Below are 22931 nucleotides of genomic sequence, written 5' to 3'. Positions count from 1 at the left end.
AATTGCTCTACAAGACAACAGCTGTAGAGAATATTTTTCATTTTAATTTACATTTTTATTTATTGACAATTCAGTTAAGCATCATATTGCGCATTAAAAAACTACAGCATTTAATTAAATCTACATTGGGTTGATAAAATAAATCAGAACCACATCTGCTCCTTTGGACCCTTAAAAAAAAGGTATGCCTTCAGCGTTACACTTCACACTGAAAATATACAACTGAGATTTTAAAATACACCACGTGTGTCTATTATATACTGTAGGTAAATGTACATATTTACAGGCACGCCACGAAAAAAAAAAAAAATCACCCTCCTACACCTGGAAATGAGATGATAGAAGTCTCATCGTCTCTGTCGGGTAGAAACCTAAATATCCAAAACTTTTCAGGATTCAAATTCAAAAGTAGCAGATCTACAAGCTCAAAACACGGCACTATTTTTGATGCCTTTGTGTGACGCTGTAGTAGGCCTGTCCCCGACTAAGGATTTCTATGGTCGAATCTGATCGGCCAAATGTTGCCTATAGTCGATTAATAGTCGACTAATGCAACACCAAGAAAATACAATATATATATATATATATATATATATATATATATATATTGGCATGATTCGACTGAGATTGGCAGTCGAATCAGTCTGATTCGACTGCCAATCTCTCAGTCGAATCATGCAAAAAAAGATTTTATGCAATAGAGGAACATTCCATTTGGTGCTGTAGGGGTGATTAATGTCTGATTTAACATATACTTGCTTAGTTATCTCCCAATAACTCATGCTGTATATCCTATTTTTGGCAAACTATTAGTTAATTAATATAACAAATTAGGCCAATCTCTCTCTTTTATTTTTTTCATAATTCGACTAAGAGATTGGCAGTCGACTCAAAGACTCCCCTCGACTGATTAGTCGACTATATGAATAATCGAGGTCAGGCCTACGCTGTAGTATGATCAAGTATAGGGCGTTAATTTACGGAAAAAAACCCACAAATAGTTAGAATATGGAGATAAGAGGTTTCTGGCGTGACAGCAACGATAAAAAGGGTAGAACGTGATAGATTTTCCTCATCAGGATGTCCAGGCTTCACTCAGGATTCACACAAATCCCGAGTGGACACTTACAGGTGTGTAACTGTGAGAATGTACCAAATGGAACCAAATGGACGCTTATACCATACATGGGCAACTGGCGGCCCTTCCTGCTCACTTAATGCGGCCCGCAGGTTAATATCGGAATACTGATATATTATTGATTTCAGCTGTTTACATTCCAAACATGCAAACATGACCCGCTTTAATTACGTCCAATGTATTTGTATTTAAGTTCATAAAGCTAACATAAGTATAACTAAATGCAATTTTCTTTTTAAAGTCATTTCAAAAATTACATAAAATGTGTACTTTTCAAGATTCCAATAAAAAAATAGCAACAAAAAAAATAGCAGATCTACAAGCTCAAAACGCGTCGCACTGTGACACGTTTTGAGCTTGTAGATCGGCTATTTTTGCTGCTTTTGTGTGACATAGAGTGGCCCGACAGTATATGCAATGTGTCCCTCTGGAGTGAGTGTGGAACTATAGTGGCCTTCTCCATCGTCAAAGTTGCAACACATCCCTGGCTTATACGGATCCAATTTAGTTCCATCTGTAACACTCTCAGAGTTACATGAACACTCAGGACTGTGCGTGTTGCCACTGAGCGATAGTGCAAAAGTCAAACACACACGACAAGGGGAGAAGGACACGTAAACAAAAACAACAAGCGTAGGAGCTTGATGTGGTTTTTCACTGGTCCACGCCGGTTAACATGGGGATCTACAGGGTTTTTATCAGGGGAAAGATGAGGCCATTTAGAGGGGGGGGGGGGGGGGGGGTACAGGTAAACATACAAAAGGTGCGATAGAAAAGCGAACAAACGTTTTAATAAAAACAAGAGAAAGTACACAAAATGTACTGTAATTGCAGTATTACCCCATGGGGTATAGCCCAGTGGTTTAGCCCGAGACCCAGAAAGAGAAATGTGACGCCTACCCGGGGACCCAAACTATAGTGAAAATAGCCAAAATCTACAAGCTCACAACGCGTCGCGCGCGTTGTGAGCTTGTAGATCTGCTATTTTCACTACTTCTTAAAAGTTGAATTTCTTAAGATTTTGAGGGAAAATCTATGAAATTCTCTTGAAAACTGAAAAATAAAAATGTAGTAAACGAAAAAAAATAAGGATATTTTTCATGACCCAAAAATGGGTCTCGACCCACTACTTGGGAACCCCTGGTCTATCTTCTAGCTCTGTGTCCCTCTTTTTGTTTGGTTGATCTCAGCTGGCTGTGGCTGGAGGAGGAGGAGGAGGAGGAGGCTGGTTGACGATGACCTGGATGACAAACTCCTTCTGCATCTTGGTGTCCTGGAGGCGGGTCTTATCGGTGAGGAGCTTCCCAGAGAAGAACCACCTCTGGTGGGCGATGGCGATGTCCTCCTGGCCCTCTAGCCGCTTCTTCAGCTCGGCGATGGAGTCCGCCATGGTGGCCGTCAGACACAGGTCCCTGCCTGTCCACCACGCAACGACACAAATTACTAAGTTAGTTTAGAGCAGTAGTTTTTCATTGATATATATATATTTGGCCACAGACCCCCATCTGAATTTGTTTTGTGCCAGCTGACCCCCAGAAGAGAAGATTTGTGTTTTAAAAAAAGAAATCTAAATTATTAAAACAAACACTTTCAAGATTTTTCAAAAATGTAAAAAAATAGCAGATATGGATAAAGGGGTTAACATGATGGTGATGCTGCATCAACATCAACCAGTGGTGCTTTGTAGTCGACTTAAATTCTTCTGAAAAACTGAATTATTTAGTCATGGTCTCAATTAGGATAAAGATTTCTCCTTGTCTGGGTCTCTTGACTTCATCTCGCTTTTTTAAGTATATTTTGATGCCAATACTTTTGTACTTTTACTCAAGTAAATTCTGAATACCAGACTTTTACTTTGACTTGTAATAGAGTATTTCTACATTGTGGTATTGATACTTTTACACAAGTAAAAACAAAATCACACCCAGTGTGAAGTGGGCGGTGTGGTCACAGTGGTCATCACAGTGATGGAAGAAGTGATGGAAGAAGTGATGGAAGAAGTGATGGAAGAAACCATAACTTAAAAAAAACAAAGTTTCTTTTTTTTTAAAGTTATGGTTTCTTATATAGGGCTATGCACATGTGTCATGTTTCCCTAGCCAATCACAGTCCTGAATAGACTGTGATTGGCCAATCACGGTGCAGGGTTAGGGGGGTACATTTGTGGCCAATCACAGCGCAGGATTTGGTGTGCAAATATCCAAACCTCACATATAGGGGCGGTTTCACCGCCCAAAAAAGTACTTTTTCCTCCACTGGTTATGAACCGTATTATTCAAAAAAGACAGACACAAGCAATATTACAGAAATATGCTATAATTGTAACATGGGAATACTGGGCAGAAAAGGGAATTTGTTGTGGTGTCCTGGGGATAGAAAATAAGGATAATGTTTTCCTTACCCGTTGACATGCGGACACGCAGTCTGAAGTCCTGTTTGGGTGGAGTGGGCGGGGCTTGTTTTTCTGCGTGTGCAGCGATCTCACCCCCGTTGACCGTGTCACTGATCAGGTTGACGGGCGTGGATAGAGCGTAGACTGGGAGCTGATAGCGGTTGCCCAGCTCATCATAACTCTCTGTTAGAGAGCCTGTGGAATGAGACGAGAGAACCGTCAAAATGTGCAATGTCTGTCAGACACTAATCTCAGCAATCAGAGTCAATCTGAGACCTCTGCCTGTAGTCAGATGCTATAGTCTCTATCTGAGACCTCCGTCTGTAGTCAGATGCTATAGTCTCTGAGACCTCCGCCTGTAGTCAGATGCTATAGTCTCTATCTGAGACCTCCGTCTGTAGTCAGATGCTATAGTCTCTGAGACCTCCACCTGTAGTCAGATGCTATAGTCTCTATCTGAGACCTCCACCTGTAGTCAGATGCTATAGTCTCTATCTGAGACCTCCACCTGTAGTCAGATGCTATAGTCTCTGAGACCTCCGCCTGTAGTCAGATGCTATAGTCTCTATCTGAGACCTCCGTCTGTAGTCAGATGCTATAGTCTCTATCTGAGACCTCCACCTGTAGTCAGATGCTATAGTCTCTATCTGAGACCTCCACCTGTAGTCAGATGCTATAGTCTCTATCTGAGACCTCCGCCTGTAGTCAGATGCTATAGTCTCTATCTGAGACCTCCACCTGTAGTCAGATGCTATAGTCTCTATCTGAGACCTCCACCTGTAGTCAGATGCTATAGTCTCTATCTGAGACCTCCACCTGTAGTCAGATGCTTTAGTCTCTATCTGAGACCTCCACCTGTAGTCAGATGCTATAGTCTCTATCTGAGACCTCCACCTGTAGTCAGATGCTTTAGTCTCTATCTGAGACCTCCGCCTGTAGTCAGATGCTATAGTCTCTATCTGAGACCTCCACCTGTAGTCAGATGCTTTAGTCTCTATCTGAGACCTCCGCCTGTAGTCAGATGCTATAGTCTCTGAGACCTCCACCTGTAGTCAGATGCTATAGTCTCTATCTGAGACCTCCGCCTGTAGTCAGACGCTATAGTCTCTATCTGAGACCTCCACCTGTAGTCAGATGCTTTAGTCTCTATCTGAGACCTCCACCTGTAGTCAGATGCTATAGTCTCTATCTGAGACCTCCACCTGTAGTCAGATGCTATAGTCTCTGAGACCTCCGCCTGTAGTCAGACGCTATAGTCTCTATCTGAGACCTCCACCTGTAGTCAGATGCTATAGTCTCTATCTGAGACCTCCACCTGTAGTCAGATGCTATAGTCTCTATCTGAGACCTCATCCTGTAGTCAGACGCTATAGTCTCTATCTGAGACCTCCACCTGTAGTCAGACGCTATAGTCTCTATCTGAGACCTCCACCTGTAGTCAGACGCTATAGTCTCTATCTGAGACCTCCACCTGTAGTCAGACGCTATAGTCTCTATCTGAGACCTCCACCTGTAGTCAGACGCTATAGTCTCTATCTGAGACCTCCACCTGTAGTCAGATGCTATAGTCTCTGAGACCTCCGTCTGTAGTCAGATGCTATAGTCTCTGAGACCTCCGCCTGTAATCAGATGCTATAGTCTCTGAGACCTCCACCTGTAGTCAGATGCTATAGTCTCTGAGACCTCCACCTGTAGTCAGATGCTATAGTCTCTATCTGAGACCTCCACCTGTAGTCAGATGCTATAGTCTCTATCTGAGACCTCCGCCTGTAGTCAGATGCTTTAGTCTCTATCTGAGACCTCCGCCTGTAGTCAGATGCTATAGTCTCTCAAGCCAGACAACCGTTCCACAATCTTCGAATGCTTCAGAGAGTCTATAACCAGTGGTGGACAAAGTACTCAAATTATTTACTTAAGTAAAAGTATCAATACTATAATGTAGAAATACTCTGTTGCAAGTAAAAGTCCGGAATTCAAAATTTACTTGAGTAGAAGTACAAAAGTATTGGAATCAAAAGTAAAAGTACTCATTGTGCAGAATGTCCTGTTTCACAAGTTTAAAATGTATAAAAATCTTTTCAAAATAGCTGATTTACAAGCTCACAATGCGTCAAGCTTGTAGATCGGTGGTTAATGTATGTTTTGTGATAATAATCTAAATCTGCAAAGTAACAAGTAACTAAAACTGTCTCATAATTGTAGTGGAGTAAAAGTATAATATTTGCCTCTGAGATGTAGTGGAGTAGGAGTAAAAGTATTGAAAATGGGAATTACTACTCCACTAAAGTAAAAAAATCCTTAAAAGTGAATTAAGTACAGTACTTAAGTAAATGTACTTAGTTACTTTACACCACTGTCTGTAACTATGACTCCCTGACAGCCACAAACGGGAAGCTGTCGTCCGTTTGTCATTTCCGTTCACGGAAATATATTTTAATGTGGGTTTGAATTTCCATTTCTGCTAAACGGCAAAGCTACAATATGCTTCCACTAATTTAAGGAAGGACAAAGTTACACAACTGCAAAGGCTAGAAGGAAGTGGGGAGTATAGTCGGACGTCCGCTTTACAATCTTGGCATTTCTGAGCGCTTCCGTTGCACAGACTGCATGGTGGAAGCATCTGAAAACTGTGTGAGCCTGTGTGTCTGTCTCCAGAGAGAGAGAGAGAGAGAGAGAGAGACACTGGTCAGATGCTGACTAATTAAACTGTGTGAGTCAACAGTCTGTCTCCAGAGAGAGAGAGAGAGAGAGACTGGTCAGATGCTGACTAATTAAACTGTGTGAGTCAACAGTCTGTCTCCAGAGAGAGAGAGAGAGAGAGAGAGACTGGTCAGATGCTGACTAATTAAACTGTGTGAGTCAACAGTCTGTCTCCAGAGAGAGAGAGAGAGAGAGACTGGTCAGATGCTGACTAATTAAACTGTGTGAGCCAACAGTCTGTCTCCAGAGAGAGAGAGAGAGAGACACTGGTCAGATGCTGACTAATTAAATAACAGCGTCTCGTGTGAGAAGGGTCAATGCCCAGTCCCATCAGGACATGGACAGAGGCTGTGTGGCGTTTTGCTTTATTAAGCCAAAGAGCAGAGGAGATACGTTTGTCCTTGAAACAAGGTAAATGCTTTGTAATTAAACCCCCCCCCCCAACACACACACACACACACACACACACACACACACACACACACACACACACACACACACACACACACACACACACACACACACACACACACACACACACACACACACACACACACACACACACACACACACACACACACACACACACACAGATTTTTCCATCCATCTCTGCCATGGTATCTGACTAGCAATCCATCTGCTCTGGTCACACTCTCTGCTCTAGTCGCCCTGGTGACTATTACGTAACGCTCATAGCGGTAATCTCTTAGCAACTGCACACACACAGGACTCAGACTGCACAACTGTGCTGACAGTCTGAGAGTTATGATACATTGTTACGTAGCAATGGAAGTTTACAGCTTTCATTTCTAGGAATACCTGTGTGTGCGTGTGTGTGCGTGCGCGTGCGTGCGTGTGTGTGTGCGTGCGTGTGTGTGTGTGTGTGTGTGTGTGTGTGTGCGTGTGTGACGCACGTGTGTGCATTTGTCTGTGTGAAGGTTCCAGTGGTGGAAAGTAAATATGTACATAAACTCAAATACTGTACAGTACTTAAAGTACGACTTCACCGATTTTCAACCTATCTTCATATAATAGGTCCTCACTAATACTTATGATAAAATGGTACAATTTTTTTCTACTTGGTCTGTGTCTCATAGGAGGGCTGTGGACAGTCCAGAAAGACGTCTACCAGTGACATCATCGTTAGGCGTGATTTTTTTTTTCAACAAGATTTCACATTTTTTATTTAGATTTGTATTAACACGAGAACAACGGCTTCTTTTATTGCATTGCAACTTTCCAGGAATAGAAAGCCAGCAGTTTCTATTAGCTTGGATTCCCCATTGATGATGTCACTGGTAGACGGGACTCTGAACTGTCCACAGCCCTCCTCTGAGACACAGACCGAGTAGAAAAAAATTGTACCATTTTGTCATGAGCATTAGTGAGGACCTATTATATGAATATAGGTTGAAAATCGGTGAAGTCGTCCTTTAAGTACAATTCTGAGTTTTTTTGTTTTACTTTACTGGAGTATTTCCAATATGTAATACTTTTGATTCTACTCCACTACATCTCAGAGACAAAAATTTTACTTTTACTCCACTACAATTATTTTAAACTTGAGTTACTAGTTACTTTGCAGATTTAGATTATTATTACAAAACATGCATTAATTAACCTCTTCATCGGCTATTCGGCTATTTGAAAATAGACGATCTATTTTCCTGAGCTTGTAGATTCAAAAGATTTTTTTAAACATTTTGAACGATTGTGAAATGGGACAGTCAGCATAATGAGTACTTTTACTTTTGGTACTTTAAGTATATTTTGACGCCAATACTTTTGCACTTTTACAAAAAGTAAAGTACATTTCAAATATCGAACTTGTACTTGTTAACAGCCTATTTCTACAAATAGGGCATTGATACTTTTACTTAAGTAAAAACATGTGAGTAGTACTTCTTCCTACCACTAGAGGCAGGGTTCTCACCATGGGGCAGAGTGATGCAGGCTCCGTCCACTATGGCCTGTGCCAGTTCCAGGTCGTTGCACTCCACGGCCAGGCCGGCCGCCCGCAGGGCGTCCCAGATCTCCTTCCGGCCGTCGAAGGCCGGGGCCGTGTCCCAGAACTCGTCCCTCTTGCTCCTCAGCTGGCCCTCTGTCATGGGGTACTCGCTCTTCCATTTCAGCCGCTCCTTCTTCAGAGGCTCATTACGTCCTAGTGGTGAAGAAATGATATTACAGGAATGATGATTCAACCTCCTCTCTCACTTAAGAATAGTACTCAAGGTACTGTGGACAGTGGGGTGCTCGGGTGGCACAGGGGTACAGTTCCTGCCCACCACCACAGAGACAAGGGCTTTGAATCCACAGCGGTGACTCTGTTGTATAAATGCATACAACACATAATTGATGATGTACATATAAACCTCAAATCTCAAAATCTTGCAACGTACAACCCAACTGCCACACATTTCTTCAGTATAGTTATAATACTGTTGCACTCTACATAGAGGTATCAGCATAATGTTTCAATTGCACTATTACCCTGTTCACAGCCATGCATGTCAGCATATCGTAATCACTCCTGTCTGTGTGTCTGTGAACAAAATAACTCCAGAACGGCTGCGATTCTTTCTGCTAAACTTGGTGAGAATGATCAGTAGGTTAGGCTGCCCTGAAGAGATGCTCCACTTTTCAACCTGCCGTCACTATATCAGGATGTCACTATAGGGGAAATGTTCAAAAAAAAATCAAGCTTTCTCAAAAGAATAGTGAAAACAGCCGATGTACGATGTAAGACCTGGAAAGCATTTCTCTTTTTAGATTTTAACCACTTTATTATTTTAAACTTTGGCTATTCAAAAATAGCCAAAATCTATTTTTATTATATATTTATTATTTCTATTTTAGAAAAATCATGAACATTTTTGTACATTTTTCAATATATATTTTTGAATTGGAACTAAATATTTTGAGATCGGGGTCCGTGGCCAAATACATATAATTGTGGGGGTCCTTGACATGAAAACGTTTGAGAACCACTGATATTATAGCGACATATGGATTTAGAAGACATTTGTAGAATCCCCCAGAAGGAAAGATTTGAGTTACAAATGTTCACTTTAAAAATATGTAAGATTTGCCCACATTTTCACGAAAAAAAATAAATAGCAGATCTAAAAGCTCATAGTGCGGCACTCAGTGCCACGCTATGAGCTTGTAGATCTGCTATTTTTTAATAGCCAAAGAAGTCTAAAAATAACACAGATGAGTTCCCGGTCTTAATGGGTTAACAAAAATGACGTAAATGTCACATCTCAGGAACAGAATGAACAGATGTTGGTGTGTATAGGGTTTACACCTTCATGACATGTTTTGACTCGTGATGTAATATTCTCTTTGTTTATGTACAACAACCCCTGAGCTCAGGCTCATCTTACATCTATGAGTGTAAACAAACCCTCCAGTGTCACGTGCACTGCAAAGGAACAACACATATAACACAGATCTATATGATATTATCCCACACATCTAATCTTATAGACTAAACTCACTGTGGAGTTTGAGTGCCTTGAGAGACTTCAAACAGAGAACTTTTACAACGTGCAGGTGTCAGTTCTACTATGACAGACCTGTCAGTAGCGCAAAGAAGAAGCGATACCTATGTGGGAGGAAGGTCACTTTGATACACAGAGAGGCAGGGAAATCAAAGGGATTATTTATAGTGTCATGGATTACTGTGGTAGCCAGTGAGAGACAGAGGCGCGCGCGCACACACACACACACACACACACACGCACACGCACACGCACACACACACACACACACACACACACACACACACACACACACACACACGCACACGCACGCGCGCACACGCGCACACACACACACACACACACACACACACACACAGTGGATTATAGTCAGTAATCAGGATCTACATAACAGGATTTATCTTCCACTGTTCCACATGGCATTGCTAGGAGAGACAAACACTCTGTAGGCAATGAGAGGCAAAACAACAACAGTAAAAGTAGCAATACCACAATATAAATATACTCTGTTACAAGTAAAAGGCCTGTGTTCAAAATGTTACTCGAGTAAAAGTACAAAAGTATTGGCATCAAAATAAAGTACCAAAAGTAAAAGTACAAAAATGTTTGAAAATAGCAGATCCACAAGCTCACAACGCGTTGTGAGCTTGTGGATCTGCTATTTTCAAATAGCCTATGTATAAAATGGGGCTGAAGTGGTTAATGTATGTTTTATAATACAATAATGTATATCTGCAAAGTAACTAGTAACTAAAGTTATCAAATCATCGTAGTGGAGTAAAATTACAATATTTTCCTCAGAGATGTAGTGGAATAAAAGTAAAAGTATAGAAAATTGAAAATACAAAGTAAAAAATACCTCAAAATTGTTCTTAAAGGGTAAGACCACTTTGGTAGAGGTTTGGTTTGTGTAGTTACCTTGCCATGATGTAACTCCAAAGGTGGACAAGAAATGAAAAATAATTGCTCCATTAATTAGAAATCGATCATTAAAAATATGCTCCCCATTGACTTACATTGTACACTGGAACAGCTCTCAAAGTCACTCTTTTAGCCCATAAACGAACACAAACTAAGCTGATTCAGACAATATAGAACATCACCAAACCCAGTACTGTTTATTTTTTTAATAAAAATGTCAACTTCCTGATGATTTTACTATTTGAAGATCCGGATCCGGATCCGCGATCCAGTCCAGGTTTTCTTTCTAATAAAAATAGCTAAATCAACAGTAAGTTAACATTTTTATTTAAAAAAAAAACAGTACTGGGTTTGGTGATGTTCTATATTGTCTGAATCGACTTTGTTTACATTCGTTTACATGCTAAAAGAGTGACTTTGAGAGCTGTTTTACTGTACAATGTAAGTCAATGAGGAGCATATTTTGAATTATCAATTTCTAATCAATGCAGCAATTATTTTTTATTTCTTGACCACCTTTGGAGTTACATCATGGCAAGGTAACTACACAACCCAAACCTCTACCAAAGTGGTCTTGCCCTTTAAGTACAGTACTTGAGTAAATGTACTTAGTTACTTACCTCACTGTTAACAACAACAACACAAACCACAGGGACTCATACCGCTTTAGAAGTCTTAATCAACCCACTTGTTAGGGCGAAAATAACTGGCTGAATAAACTTGCTGTGAAAGTGTCATCATAACCGAATACACAGTCTATGGAAATGTTTACCAGTTAACCACTGGGACCCTATATACTTTGTTGACCGGGGTCCCCCAGGGGTCTGTACTAGGTCTCCTCCTTTGTCCCTCTATACCAGATCTGTTCGCCTACATTACGACATGCCCAGAATAGGGATGGGCTAGAGTTCATGTGGTTAGAAACATGGACACTGTTGTTGTATAAACATGGCCATCCTCCAAGCTTCAGCTCAACCACATGCTGTGTTGTTTATGTGTGTGTGGCCAGGCAGATACAGTGTGTGTGTGTGTGTGTGTGTGTGTGTGTGTGTGTGTGTGTGTGTGTGTGTGTGTGTGTGTGTGTGTGTGTGTGTGTGTGTGTGTGTGTGTGTGTGTGTGTGTGTGTGTGTGTGTGTGTGTGCCCAGGCAGACACAGTATGTGCCTGGGCACAAACAGTATCCTATTTTTATGAGTAATATTTGATCACAAAGCAGAGACATTTTCTGAAATCTGAGCGCCTTTCCTTAGCCCCAACCACTTGGAATGACCTACAGCTTAAATTAAAGATCCGTTCTCCCATAACATACGGTCAATTTGAATCTTTGATTGCAGACCTACCCACAACAACAACTAAAAAAAAAAAAGTGGAATGCCCTACCAAAAGGCATAAAGGAGTAAAACCCTACTCACTTTCAAAACTGCCCTAAAGAAACACCTTCAAGAGGCTGCAATTCGAAAATGGCCCCTGTCAAAGTCTTAACCTAACCCCCCCTACCCCCCACCAACCCCCCCCCCCCCCTCCCTGAACCTTTCCTCTTTTTCTCGTGTACATATTTTTCACTCTTCATACCAGTAACCTGTAAGCTGATTGTATGACGTTCTATATAGTAGGGTGTATATTTGTCTGTCTCTTATATGTCATCATGGTTGGGGGGGGGGGGGGGGGGTCTCATTTTAAACAAGCTCAGTGCTTTATGAGCCTTCCAGTTTAGTAGACCTTGTATTGTGAATTTGTACTTCCATGTACTGTTGTTCTCATGTCTTACTAAATAAAAGTACATCAATCAATCAATCACACATGTCTCCAACTATTTTTAACCCATTTAGACCTGAGGCCGATTCTAAAAACGCCTTTTCTGAAAAACATACATTTTTATTCAAATAGATTGTGGTTTGAATGAATGAATAAGTAGATAATTTCCTCTCTTTCTTCAAACCCTGTGTGTGTGTGAATTCAACGTCAACCTAAAGGCCTTGTTGCTAGCCCCTGGCAACTGGAGAGCTGCATGCATGTGTTAGCGTGCTAGCCAACACAGTATTGTATAATTAAACAGCACTGTATTATTAGATATTATACTGTATTATTAAACGGTACTGTATTATAGATAGTATTGTATTATTAAACGGTGCTGCATTGTTAGATAGTACTGTTTTATTAAACAATAATACATTGTTAGTATTGTATCAACATGTTAGACAAACTAGTCCAGCAGCTACATTCTGATAAATACAGGTAGCATAGAACAATGCAATGATAAATGAGTTCTTACAAAATGATCTGCATTAACCCATTAAGAACGGGAAGCCTATATGTTGTCATACCTTTAAAACCAGGGAAGCATCTGTGTCATTTTAGATGTTGCCATGTATATAGCAACAGGAATCTTTTCAAGTTTTTCGGAAAATAATCTGCCTCAGGTCTAAATGGGTTAGTATCTGGAAATGTCTGAGGAAAAACCCAAGATAAGGTCAACTGTCATTACCGCTACAGTTAGGCGAAAGGACATTTGGAGGTCTTTGACGATACTAGGTCCCAGACATGGATCTCTAAGCATTAGACACCGATCAACACTCCACTAGAATCTGTAACTGGTTATCCTGTAAGTATTGAAGCTTTATATTTCCTAAGTAAACCTCTTGGCTGGTGGTACACCTTACTGGAATGAAGGTAAAGGGTTTAGTGATGAACACTCAGAAATCTGTCCTTGATACAGTAGTATCAAATACTGTTCCTATGTCATCCCAGTCCATCCAATCTGAACTTGAAGGCAACTGGTCCACAACAAAAAGAGTTCCCTAGTATAAAGTCTAGTTACCTGGAATCCAAGTTTATCAATATCTTAGTAAAACTGACTAAATCTAACCACACAAGTGATACGTTGTCCTTTCTGTATATCCAACTATGTAACATGGAGGAGAATGCCGTACTGCAAACCTACTAAATGTCATTTACTATGTTCATTATAGTATGTTATGATCTCATAATCATTATGAGCATTAATAAGACTTCATGCAGGCACCAGAGATTGTGTCACAAATACATGCACTCCTTTACAGTTCCTCTTTCACTAATATATACTATAGGCCCAAAATGGCTATTGACATAACTACTAATAGATACATAACTACTAATACATACAGCAACCTCAACAGTAAAGGTTCTTAAACACCGGGGGCGATTTTTTCATGTAAATAATATGTATTTTTTTAAAGCCTTATAAAGTCAATGCAAAGCTTCCACATCAGTTTCGCGGACCGAAAAAGCGTCTTTTATTTATTCGGACAGAGTCCGAATTTTGCGTATATTCGCATAATCGCCGGTGTGTAATGACCTTAAGTCTACATGTCCCTGATCAAAATGTCTAATTCAGCCTCACAATAAATAGTGATAGAGATTTTACCAACAGTCTTTTCCCCCCCCCCATTTGTTTAAGCCAGGGTGATTAAGATATAGTTAATAACTCGAGTCAATACTGAATATGGATGATTTAGCTTGTGTTCTCTGTCTGCAGGAAACATGTGATACCAGAGTAATGCAGAGTAAAAAGATTTCCGTGACAAGAAAACGCTACTCATTTTGGGTCAATATTTACCATGAGTTTAGGAGACAATATTTTAGAAGTAAGAATGCTTCTTCTACAGTTTATATAAAGTCGGGTGGAAACCTCATTATGTCCAAAACTGTGAATTTTCAGGATTCAAATCCAAAAGTAGCAGATCTACAAGCTCGAAACGTGTCGCTTCGCGCCACGTTTCGAGCTTGTAGATCTGCTACTTTTGATGCTTTTGTGTGACGCTGTAGTATGATCAAGTAGGACGTTGATTTTACGAAAAAACACCAAAAAGTTAGAAGATGGAGATAGGAGGTTTCTGGCCCCTGACAGCAGCGATAAGCAGTACTTACTTTTCGGCACCACTTTGATGGGAAAGTCCCTGCTGGAATGATAGCTGTGGCCCCTGGAGTTAGTCACTCCCATGATGACACTTATTCTCTCGCAAGGTTAACTAACGCAGTTCCAAAATCAGCATTTGAGAGAAAGAAGAATCCAGAAAGTATGAAAGTATGATCCCAACAATGCCAGCATGCAAACTGCCACGGTCCTTCCTGTATGCAGTCACTGCCAACCGTCACGGCAACAAGCTTGACCTGCTTCCTCAAACATTAACACACACACACACACACACACACAGACACACACACACACACACACACACACACTGTCTAATTGTGTCCTTTCTATCTAATAACAAACACCCAAAAATACCACCGGATCAGTTCGTCTGAGGCAGCAGGTGAGGGAAAACCTGTCCCTCGTGTCCAGGCTGTGGAGAGAGACAGCTTCTTTACACAAGAGAGTCTAATCCTATCAGCCCTATTTAAAAAGGCATGAGTTAGAAATACCAAGGGCAAGATGGCCAACCCATTAATAGACTGTAAAGCCTTGTCTAGTATACATTCTATTAGTGGTGGACCCTATTTGCAGGTGTACTGTCTCTCACGGCCCATTGTTTTGTTTCTCTGTTCTTTGGCATATCGATTGCCAAGGTTCAGTGCAAAGCGGAATGGTAATAATTCATATTTTTCAGATGCAAAGCTGTCTTAGTATAGGGCTCGAGGTGTGTGTGTGTGTGTGTGTGTTTGTGTGTGTGTGTGTGTGTGTGTGTGTGTGTGTGTGTGTGTGTGTGTGTGTGTGTGTGTGTGTGTGTGTGTGTGTGTGTGTGTGTGTGTGTGTGTGTGCGTCTGTGTGCGTCTGTGTGTGTGTAAAGTGAAGTAGAGGTTTTTAAATTTGTTCTTGTTCATATAAAAAAAAATTATCAGTTCTTCTTGTTCATAAAGTCATACACTTTACAGAACACATTTAACATCTGACAGCAGAATGAGTATCCATGCAAACCCACACGGAAAGGAAATGTATGAACATATTCTGTCAATATATGGCGAGTATATATGCAGAGTATATGCTGCATACTATATATGCAATATTCAGGTTCATATATGTGCATTTATGTGGATTTTAAATATATGTCTCATATATAGCTTATATATTTCCACATATATGCCAGTCATACATAATGTCTACATATACAGCTAATATATATATGACTTTTTGCATATATCACTTTTTAACCAACTGTCAATTGTCTATGCTCTGCTGTTTTATGGTAAGGCCTACTTATTGCATAAAGACTGTAGTATTAGTATTTGGACTGTAATAGGCTCTGTGCACGACTGTAGTTCCCTTTTCTTGAAGGAAGCATAAACATTTCCTGTTATGGGTCAAGGCTATGAAAGACCAGGCAGGTGCCATTGACGCGCATGGGAGGCAAAACTGGAACCGGAAGTTCGGTGAAATACATTAGAGTCAATGGCAGCCGGCTGGACCAGTTTGTGAACAAACACTATTTCTGAACAATTGCGTCCTTTGGCAGTTAATCAGTTCAGGAATATAAAAGAAGACATAATCACAGGTTGTTTTCCAATCACGTTTTTCGATGTGCACACTGTATCATTTATTGTGGCATTTAACAGCGGCATGCAGTGGTGTAAAGTAACTAAGTACATTTACTCAAGTAACAATTTTGAGGTATTTTTACTTTACTGGAGTATTTCCAATTGTCTATACTTTTACTTCTACTCCACTACATCTCAGAGGCAAATATTGTACTTTTACTCCACTACAATTATTTGAAAACTTTAGTTACTAGTTACTTTGCAGATATAAATTATTACATAATAAAACATACATTAACCACTTCAGCCCTATGTTATACCTAGGCTATTTGAAAATAGCCAATCTACAAGCTCACATGCGACGCGTTGTGAGCTTGTAGATCTGCTATTTTCAAACATTTTAGTACTTTTGGTACTTTAAGTACATTTTCATACCAATACTTTTGTACTTTTACTCAAGCACATTTTGAATTCCAGACTTTTACTTGTAACTGAGTACTTCTACATGGCAGTATTGATACTTTTACTTCAGTAAAATATTGTTGTACCGTTTCCACCACTGGCGGCATGTATCGTTTCTGGCTCGGCAGTATCACGAGATTTGGTTGTCAGGTGGTTGTCAATGATGTAAATTCTCGCGATACTTCGTTCAGAAATGTACTTTGTGCTCTAGATAGCTCAATAAACTTATACAGTGTACACATCGAAAAGCAACACAGCACGTTGGTCACATCCCGACGTTTGGATCATAATGTCTAGCCTTTGATTGCCTTAGAATAACATTTTTAACATGTTTGATACAAATGTTACTGATTATAGAGAATGTTAAATTATTGTAATCCGTTCTTGATTTCCTGCACAATGGATTAATCAAACTCATGTGTGGTTACTGTAGGTGTGAATGGCATTTAGGCAGCTCAAATCATTGTCTTTGAAAAGACTAACATCTTATAAAAACACAATTGAGCACATACTGCTGCTTTTCTTTAAGGTGAAAAAGGTCTGTAAAATCTATTTATTACATATTGATGCTGCTTGGTGCAGGCACGCAGCGTTTATCGTTTTAATGAACATTAAATTCAAAAGATATACCGGTAGGCTACACCAAAATAATCTAAACACAGATAACCTTGTGCCCATGCCCTAAGCACCCTGCAGTGCAGTAGTTATGTTGTTTATCATTTCTGGAATGATTTAAGCATCTACGTGTTCATGTGTTTGTTGTTGAAAAAGACATCAAGCCGTGGGCTATTGTTAGCACCATAGTAGCCGTCTGTCTGTGTCGGCTCTAAAATGCACACAAAGCAACTTTTTTCCCACACCTTCTAGGGCTAAACTACTCTTTTAACAGGCTAATAGCCGATCTACATGCTCAGTAAGCTTGTAGATCTGCATCTGCTATTTATTTATTTTTAGTTTGAAAAGAAATGTGAACAATTTGGAATCTATCTGAAACATTTTAACACCATAAATCTTGCATGGGGGATCCCTGGCACAGAATATTGTCAGATGAGGGTCCGCGGCCAAATATACATTAATTCGGGGGTCTTTGACATGGAAAGGTTTGAGAACCACAGTTGTAAGGAATATATACATAGATCCAGGGCAGAGCTTCTTACCTCCACGTTTTTTGCTTCTTGCGATGTCTCTGGTCGTCCCCTGTCCGTCTACACGGTTCCTGCCCACACAGCCACCCACCACGGATCCTACATTACATACAGAGACAATCATACATCACTATGAGCTTGTAGATCGCTATGAGCGCTATGAGCTTGTAGATCTGATTTTTTTTGAAGAATCTTGAACATTTTTAACTCCAATATTTGCTTCTGGTCCCTGGAACAACATATTTTGAGATGGGGGTCCGCGGCCACATACATTTTTGGTCCTTGACATGAAAAGGTTGGAGCACAACTGATATAGCAACATTACGGTTAGGATTTAGAACATATTTTTAGATACAGTATGTATTTGGCCGAGGACCCCCATCTCAAAATGTTTTGTTCCAGGGACCCCCCCAGAAGAAAAGATTTTAGCTAAAAATGTTTGCTCTAAAATATATATATATATATATATTTAAAGATTTGCACACATTTTCACGATTTTTCAAAAATAGCACATCTACAAGCTCGCCTCACTATGAGCTTGTAGATCTGCTATTTCTGAATAGCCAAAGTATAAAATAATGGTTGAAGTGGTTACACAGATGCGTTCCCGGCTTTAATGGATTAAAAGGCCCACTTCACCCATTTTCAAACTGTCTTCATATAATTGTTCCTCACTATTGCTCATTATAAGATGATGCACCATTTCTCTCTATTTGGTCTGTGTCTCAGAGGAGGGCTGTGGACAGTTCAGAAACCTGCCTACCAGTGACATCATCAGTAGGCAGGTATGGTCATTTCAAACAAGATTTCAACCTTTTATGTTTATTAATGCAAGAGCATAGAAACAGAGGACATTGCTCTTACATTTAAAAAAAAAAGTTGAAATCTTGTTTGAAATGACCAAACCTGCCTACCAATGATGTCACTGGTAGTAGGTATGGTCGGAACTCTCCACAGTATCTGGAGGCTACAAATGAGTAGCCTACAGATGCTCAAATAAATGTACTTAAAGGGATAGTTCACCCCCAAAATGACTTTTTTCTATCTATTAGTCACTCTATTGCATTCCTATGCCAATCATTTGATGACCAGGTAGGCAGCGGTTTGGGTAGGAGACACAAAGGAGACTCTTTCTGTCTCCTACCGGAACCGCTGCCGGTCATCAAAATTAAAACAAAAAAAATATCCATGAATTCAAGTCTCCATGAGGTGACTAATCAATAGGGGGAAAAAAAGTAATTTTGGGGGTGAACTACCCCTTTAAGAACAGAACTCAATGAAATGTACTTAGTCACTGCTCAATGTCAAAATGAGAATGAATGTATTCATCAGCAATAGGCCTATAATGTTGCAAAGGTGTCCCTGATGATGACATCAAATAACATGACTATTTAAAGGGACTACACCATGAATTTTAACTTTTTCTTCTTTTTTGTGTGTTTTTGGTCTCCCCATACCTCTCTTCTATCCCAAAAAATAGCCCAGTTTGAGCACTCAGGCTTTCACAGCATATCTGGGGTTTTATGTAAATTGGTCTCAAAACAGGCCAAACTGATTTGGCCCCGAAAGTGACGTCACTAGTGGTACAATTCCTCCCGTTTTTCAGTTTCAACTTAGAAAATAAATAAATAATAATTTTTATTTTTTTTACTTTTTCCACTCCAGAAACAGGAGATAACATGCATACACACTGGCTCAATAGCGCCACGTGCCAAACAGGACAATGTGGTATTGCAGGTGAAAGTGCTTTATAAGCCAGAAAGAAGTTAGTTGGAATGAGTATATCTGAGGCTTGATTTAGGCTCAAACCTTTTGAAAAACGTTTGAGGGACATAACAATATGATATTAATAAAATAAAAAAAAATCATGATTCATAAAAAAAGCATGATCTCTGAAGTAGTGAAGTGACACTAGTCTGTCACATCAGGTCAGCCAATGTGACATGTTTATGCTGCTGGACTGTCACGTGTCCAGACAGCTGACCCTGACCAGTGCTCCATATGGCATCACTGCATGCTCCATGTGGTGGAAGAAGTACTCAGATATTTTACTGAGGTAAAAGTAGCAATACCACAATATGAAAATACTCTGTTACGAGTAAAAGGCATGTGTTGAAAATGTTACTTGAGTAAAAGTACAAAAGTATTGGCATCAAAATGTACTTAAAAACCAAAAGTAAAAGTACTAAAATGTTTGAAAATAGCAGATCTACAAGCTCACAACATTGTGAGCTTGTAGATCGGCTATTTTCAAATAGCATGTATAAAGTGGTTAATGGATGTTTTATAATGATTTATATCTGCAAAGTAACTAGTAACTACAGTTTTCAAATAATTGTAGTGGAGTAAAAGTACAATTATTTGCCTCTGAGATGTAGTGAAGTAGAAGTAAAAGTATCAAAAATTGGAAATACCCCAGTAAAGTAAAAAATACCTCAAAATTGTACTTAAGTACAGTACTTGAGTAAATGTACTTAGTTACTTTACACCACTGCTCCTCTAATATGCAGCTCTTCATCTACTAAATATTGTGATTACATTAAATCATCTTATTTCAGTTATAAGACATGCTACTATTTGTGTTGGATAAAACCATAATTGTTACAAATCAATTAGTGACATACAGTAATAAGGCTATCATTACCATTAAAGGACATAGATAGATACCCTTGGATCAAGACTATTAGATGTATTTTTTATCGAGTCAGACTTTTACTTTCATCATATCTATAAAGATAAATGAAAAAAAAATCGATCAAATACATCTGTGATAGTCTTGATCCAACTAGGCTAAAATCAGTGGTGTGAAGTAATTAAGTACATTTACTCAGGTACTTACTTTACCGGAGTGTTTCCAATTGTCAATACTACTTCTACTCCACTACATCTCAGAGGCAAATATTGTACTTTTACTCCACTATAATTATTTGAACACTTTAGTTACTAGTTAGACCTACTTTACATATATAAATTATTACATTATAAAACATACATTACATTTTGTACTTTTACTCAAGTACATTTTGAATTCCGGACTTTTACTTGTAACAGAGTACTTCTACATTGCAGTATTGATACTTTTACTTAAGTAAAACATTTAAGTACTAATATCTAATAATAGGCTAATATCTAGATACTAGTAGATACAATGTATTTTACCAGAGATCCAGTCAGTTAGATGATGCATCAGTCTGCAGTCTACTCAACACATCCAACAACTCGTTACAAAGTTTCCAGTGGATCCACTGGATCTCCTGATGATGATGAGACGATAGAGAAACAGATCTATAGTCAGCAGTTTGATGGGTTCTGATTTATAGAACCATTAACACCCCCCGCCGTGCAACGACAAATATCCACGACTGATGATGATCACATGATGCACACAGCAGCACACAAACACCTTTCAGCAGATAAAACACTAAAATGAATGAATGAATGTCTCTTCCAGATGACAGTGGGAGGGGCCTTCTTCATCATCATCATCATCATCCTCATACAACCTGCTGGTTGTAATGTGATCAAATTAAATCCCCATTGCGTCTGGCACGCATGCGCAACCCGAACCACCTCTCATCTTCTCTACAGTCAACCCCCCCTCTTCCTCTCCCCCCCCCCCTCCAGTCTGTAATGTGTCAATCTGGGAACCCAGAGCCAGTGAGAATGAAAAACAGCGCCCTCTGCTGTTTGTACTATCTCTCACTATCTCTCCAACGCAGAGCAGAATCTGTTCATTAGTAATGTGTCAACCTGAGCCATGATGCCTCTAGTGGTGGATATTAACCAGTGGTGTAAAGTAACTAAGTACATGTACTCATCAAGTACTGTTGAGCTATTTTTACTTTAATGGAGTACTTCCAATTTTTTCTACTCCACTACATCTCAGAGGCAAATTGTACTTTACTCCACTACAATTATTTGAAAACTTTAGTTAGATAGTTTGTAGATTTTGATTATTACAAAACATAAATTAACCACTTCAGCCCTATACATTTCGGCCATTTGAAAATAGTGGCGTTGCGATGCGACGCCTTGTGAGCTTGTAGATCGGCTATTTTCAAAAGATTTTTAAACATTTTAAACATTTTAAAACTTGTGAAATGGGACATTCTGCATAATGAGTACTTTTGGTACTTTAAGCACATTTTCATACCAATACTTTTGTACTTTTACACAAGTACATTTTGAATTCCGGACATTTACTTGTAACAGAGTATTTTTACATTGCAGTATTGATACTTTTACTTAAGTAAAACATTTGAGTACTTTTTCCACCACTGACAGTAACCTAGTAGAGTGATGGTAAGGTGGGCGACCGAACCATTTAAAAACAAAACAAATTATAATTATTTGTTTAATTATATATATATTTTGCCAAAATATATGGCAAGTATATGCAGAATCTATGCTGCTTATATATGCCATATTCAGGTCATATATGTGGATATATAGGAAATATATGTCTCACATACATTATAGCTTATGTCCACAATCCACATCTATGCCACATATATAGATATATATATGTATGTAGAGACATATATGCAGGCAGCCAATTTCAATTATGATGTCACATTAAAATAAACATATATGTTGCATATATAAAAACATTTATATGTTCATATATTTCCTTTGCCCTCCCTGCTGTGCTGGCAGAGGCAAAGTAAAAGTGGGTCAGGACCCATGTATGGGATCGCTAGTAAATATCTTTTTAATTCCCCTTTCTCATCAAAAAAAATGAATTCCAACATATTTCTTAAGTATTTCATAAATAGAATAAAATAAATAAAATCATTTCCACAAATAAAAAAAACAAAATGTTGAAGAAGTACTGAAAATAGCCGATATACAAGCTCACAACGCGGCGAGAAGCGAAGCATTGTGAGCTTGCAGATCTGCTATTTTCACTAGTTTGGGTCCTGGGCAAACGTCTAATTTCTATAAAATAGGTGCTATACTGTAGCACCAAAAGAGGTTCCTCTATATGACTATGAGCCAAAGAACCACTTATAGTGTTTTAGCACCACTTTAGTCAGACACAAGGCAGTATGAAAAGTACAATAAAATACTAATAAGTCATATTATAACTTCAAACATAAAAATGGCCTCAAGGAGCAAGACAGGCAAGGGAATCTTTTAATGTTCATGAGTTTAGAGCAGGGGTCTTCAACAGGGGGCCGGGGACCCCTAGGGGGTCTTCAGAGTTACTACAGAGGG

At 39.3% G+C, this 22931-nt stretch overlaps 1 protein-coding gene across 2 annotated transcripts; it reads right to left on the bottom strand.

Moving 5' to 3' along the window:
• Window positions 1-1511: 1511 nt before the first annotated feature.
• On the bottom strand, window positions 1512-21065 carry LOC308100900 (ubiquitin domain-containing protein 1-like). Of its 2 annotated transcripts, XM_080450076.1 has the most exons (5): window positions 20874-21065; window positions 17727-17813; window positions 8164-8391; window positions 3540-3725; window positions 1512-2554 (listed from the first exon to the last, which is right to left on the bottom strand). In XM_080450076.1, exons 1-5 carry the CDS (start codon window positions 20899-20901, stop codon window positions 2325-2327), a joined length of 759 nt encoding a protein of 252 aa, XP_080306202.1. In that variant the 5' UTR covers window positions 20902-21065; the 3' UTR covers window positions 1512-2324. The 2 variants fall into 2 exon arrangements, with proteins under 2 accessions (XP_080306202.1, XP_080306203.1); XM_080450077.1 differs by lacking the exons at window positions 17727-17813; window positions 20874-21065 and adding an exon at window positions 14560-14824.
• Between the last annotated feature and the right edge of the window lie 1866 nt (window positions 21066-22931).

The sequence above is a fragment of the Gymnoscopelus braueri genome (assembly GCF_963280865.1).
Source record: "Gymnoscopelus braueri genome assembly, chromosome: 14".
NCBI classification, from domain to species: Eukaryota; Metazoa; Chordata; class Actinopteri; order Myctophiformes; family Myctophidae; genus Gymnoscopelus; species Gymnoscopelus braueri.
This window is presented reverse-complemented; position numbering and strand designations above follow the sequence as displayed.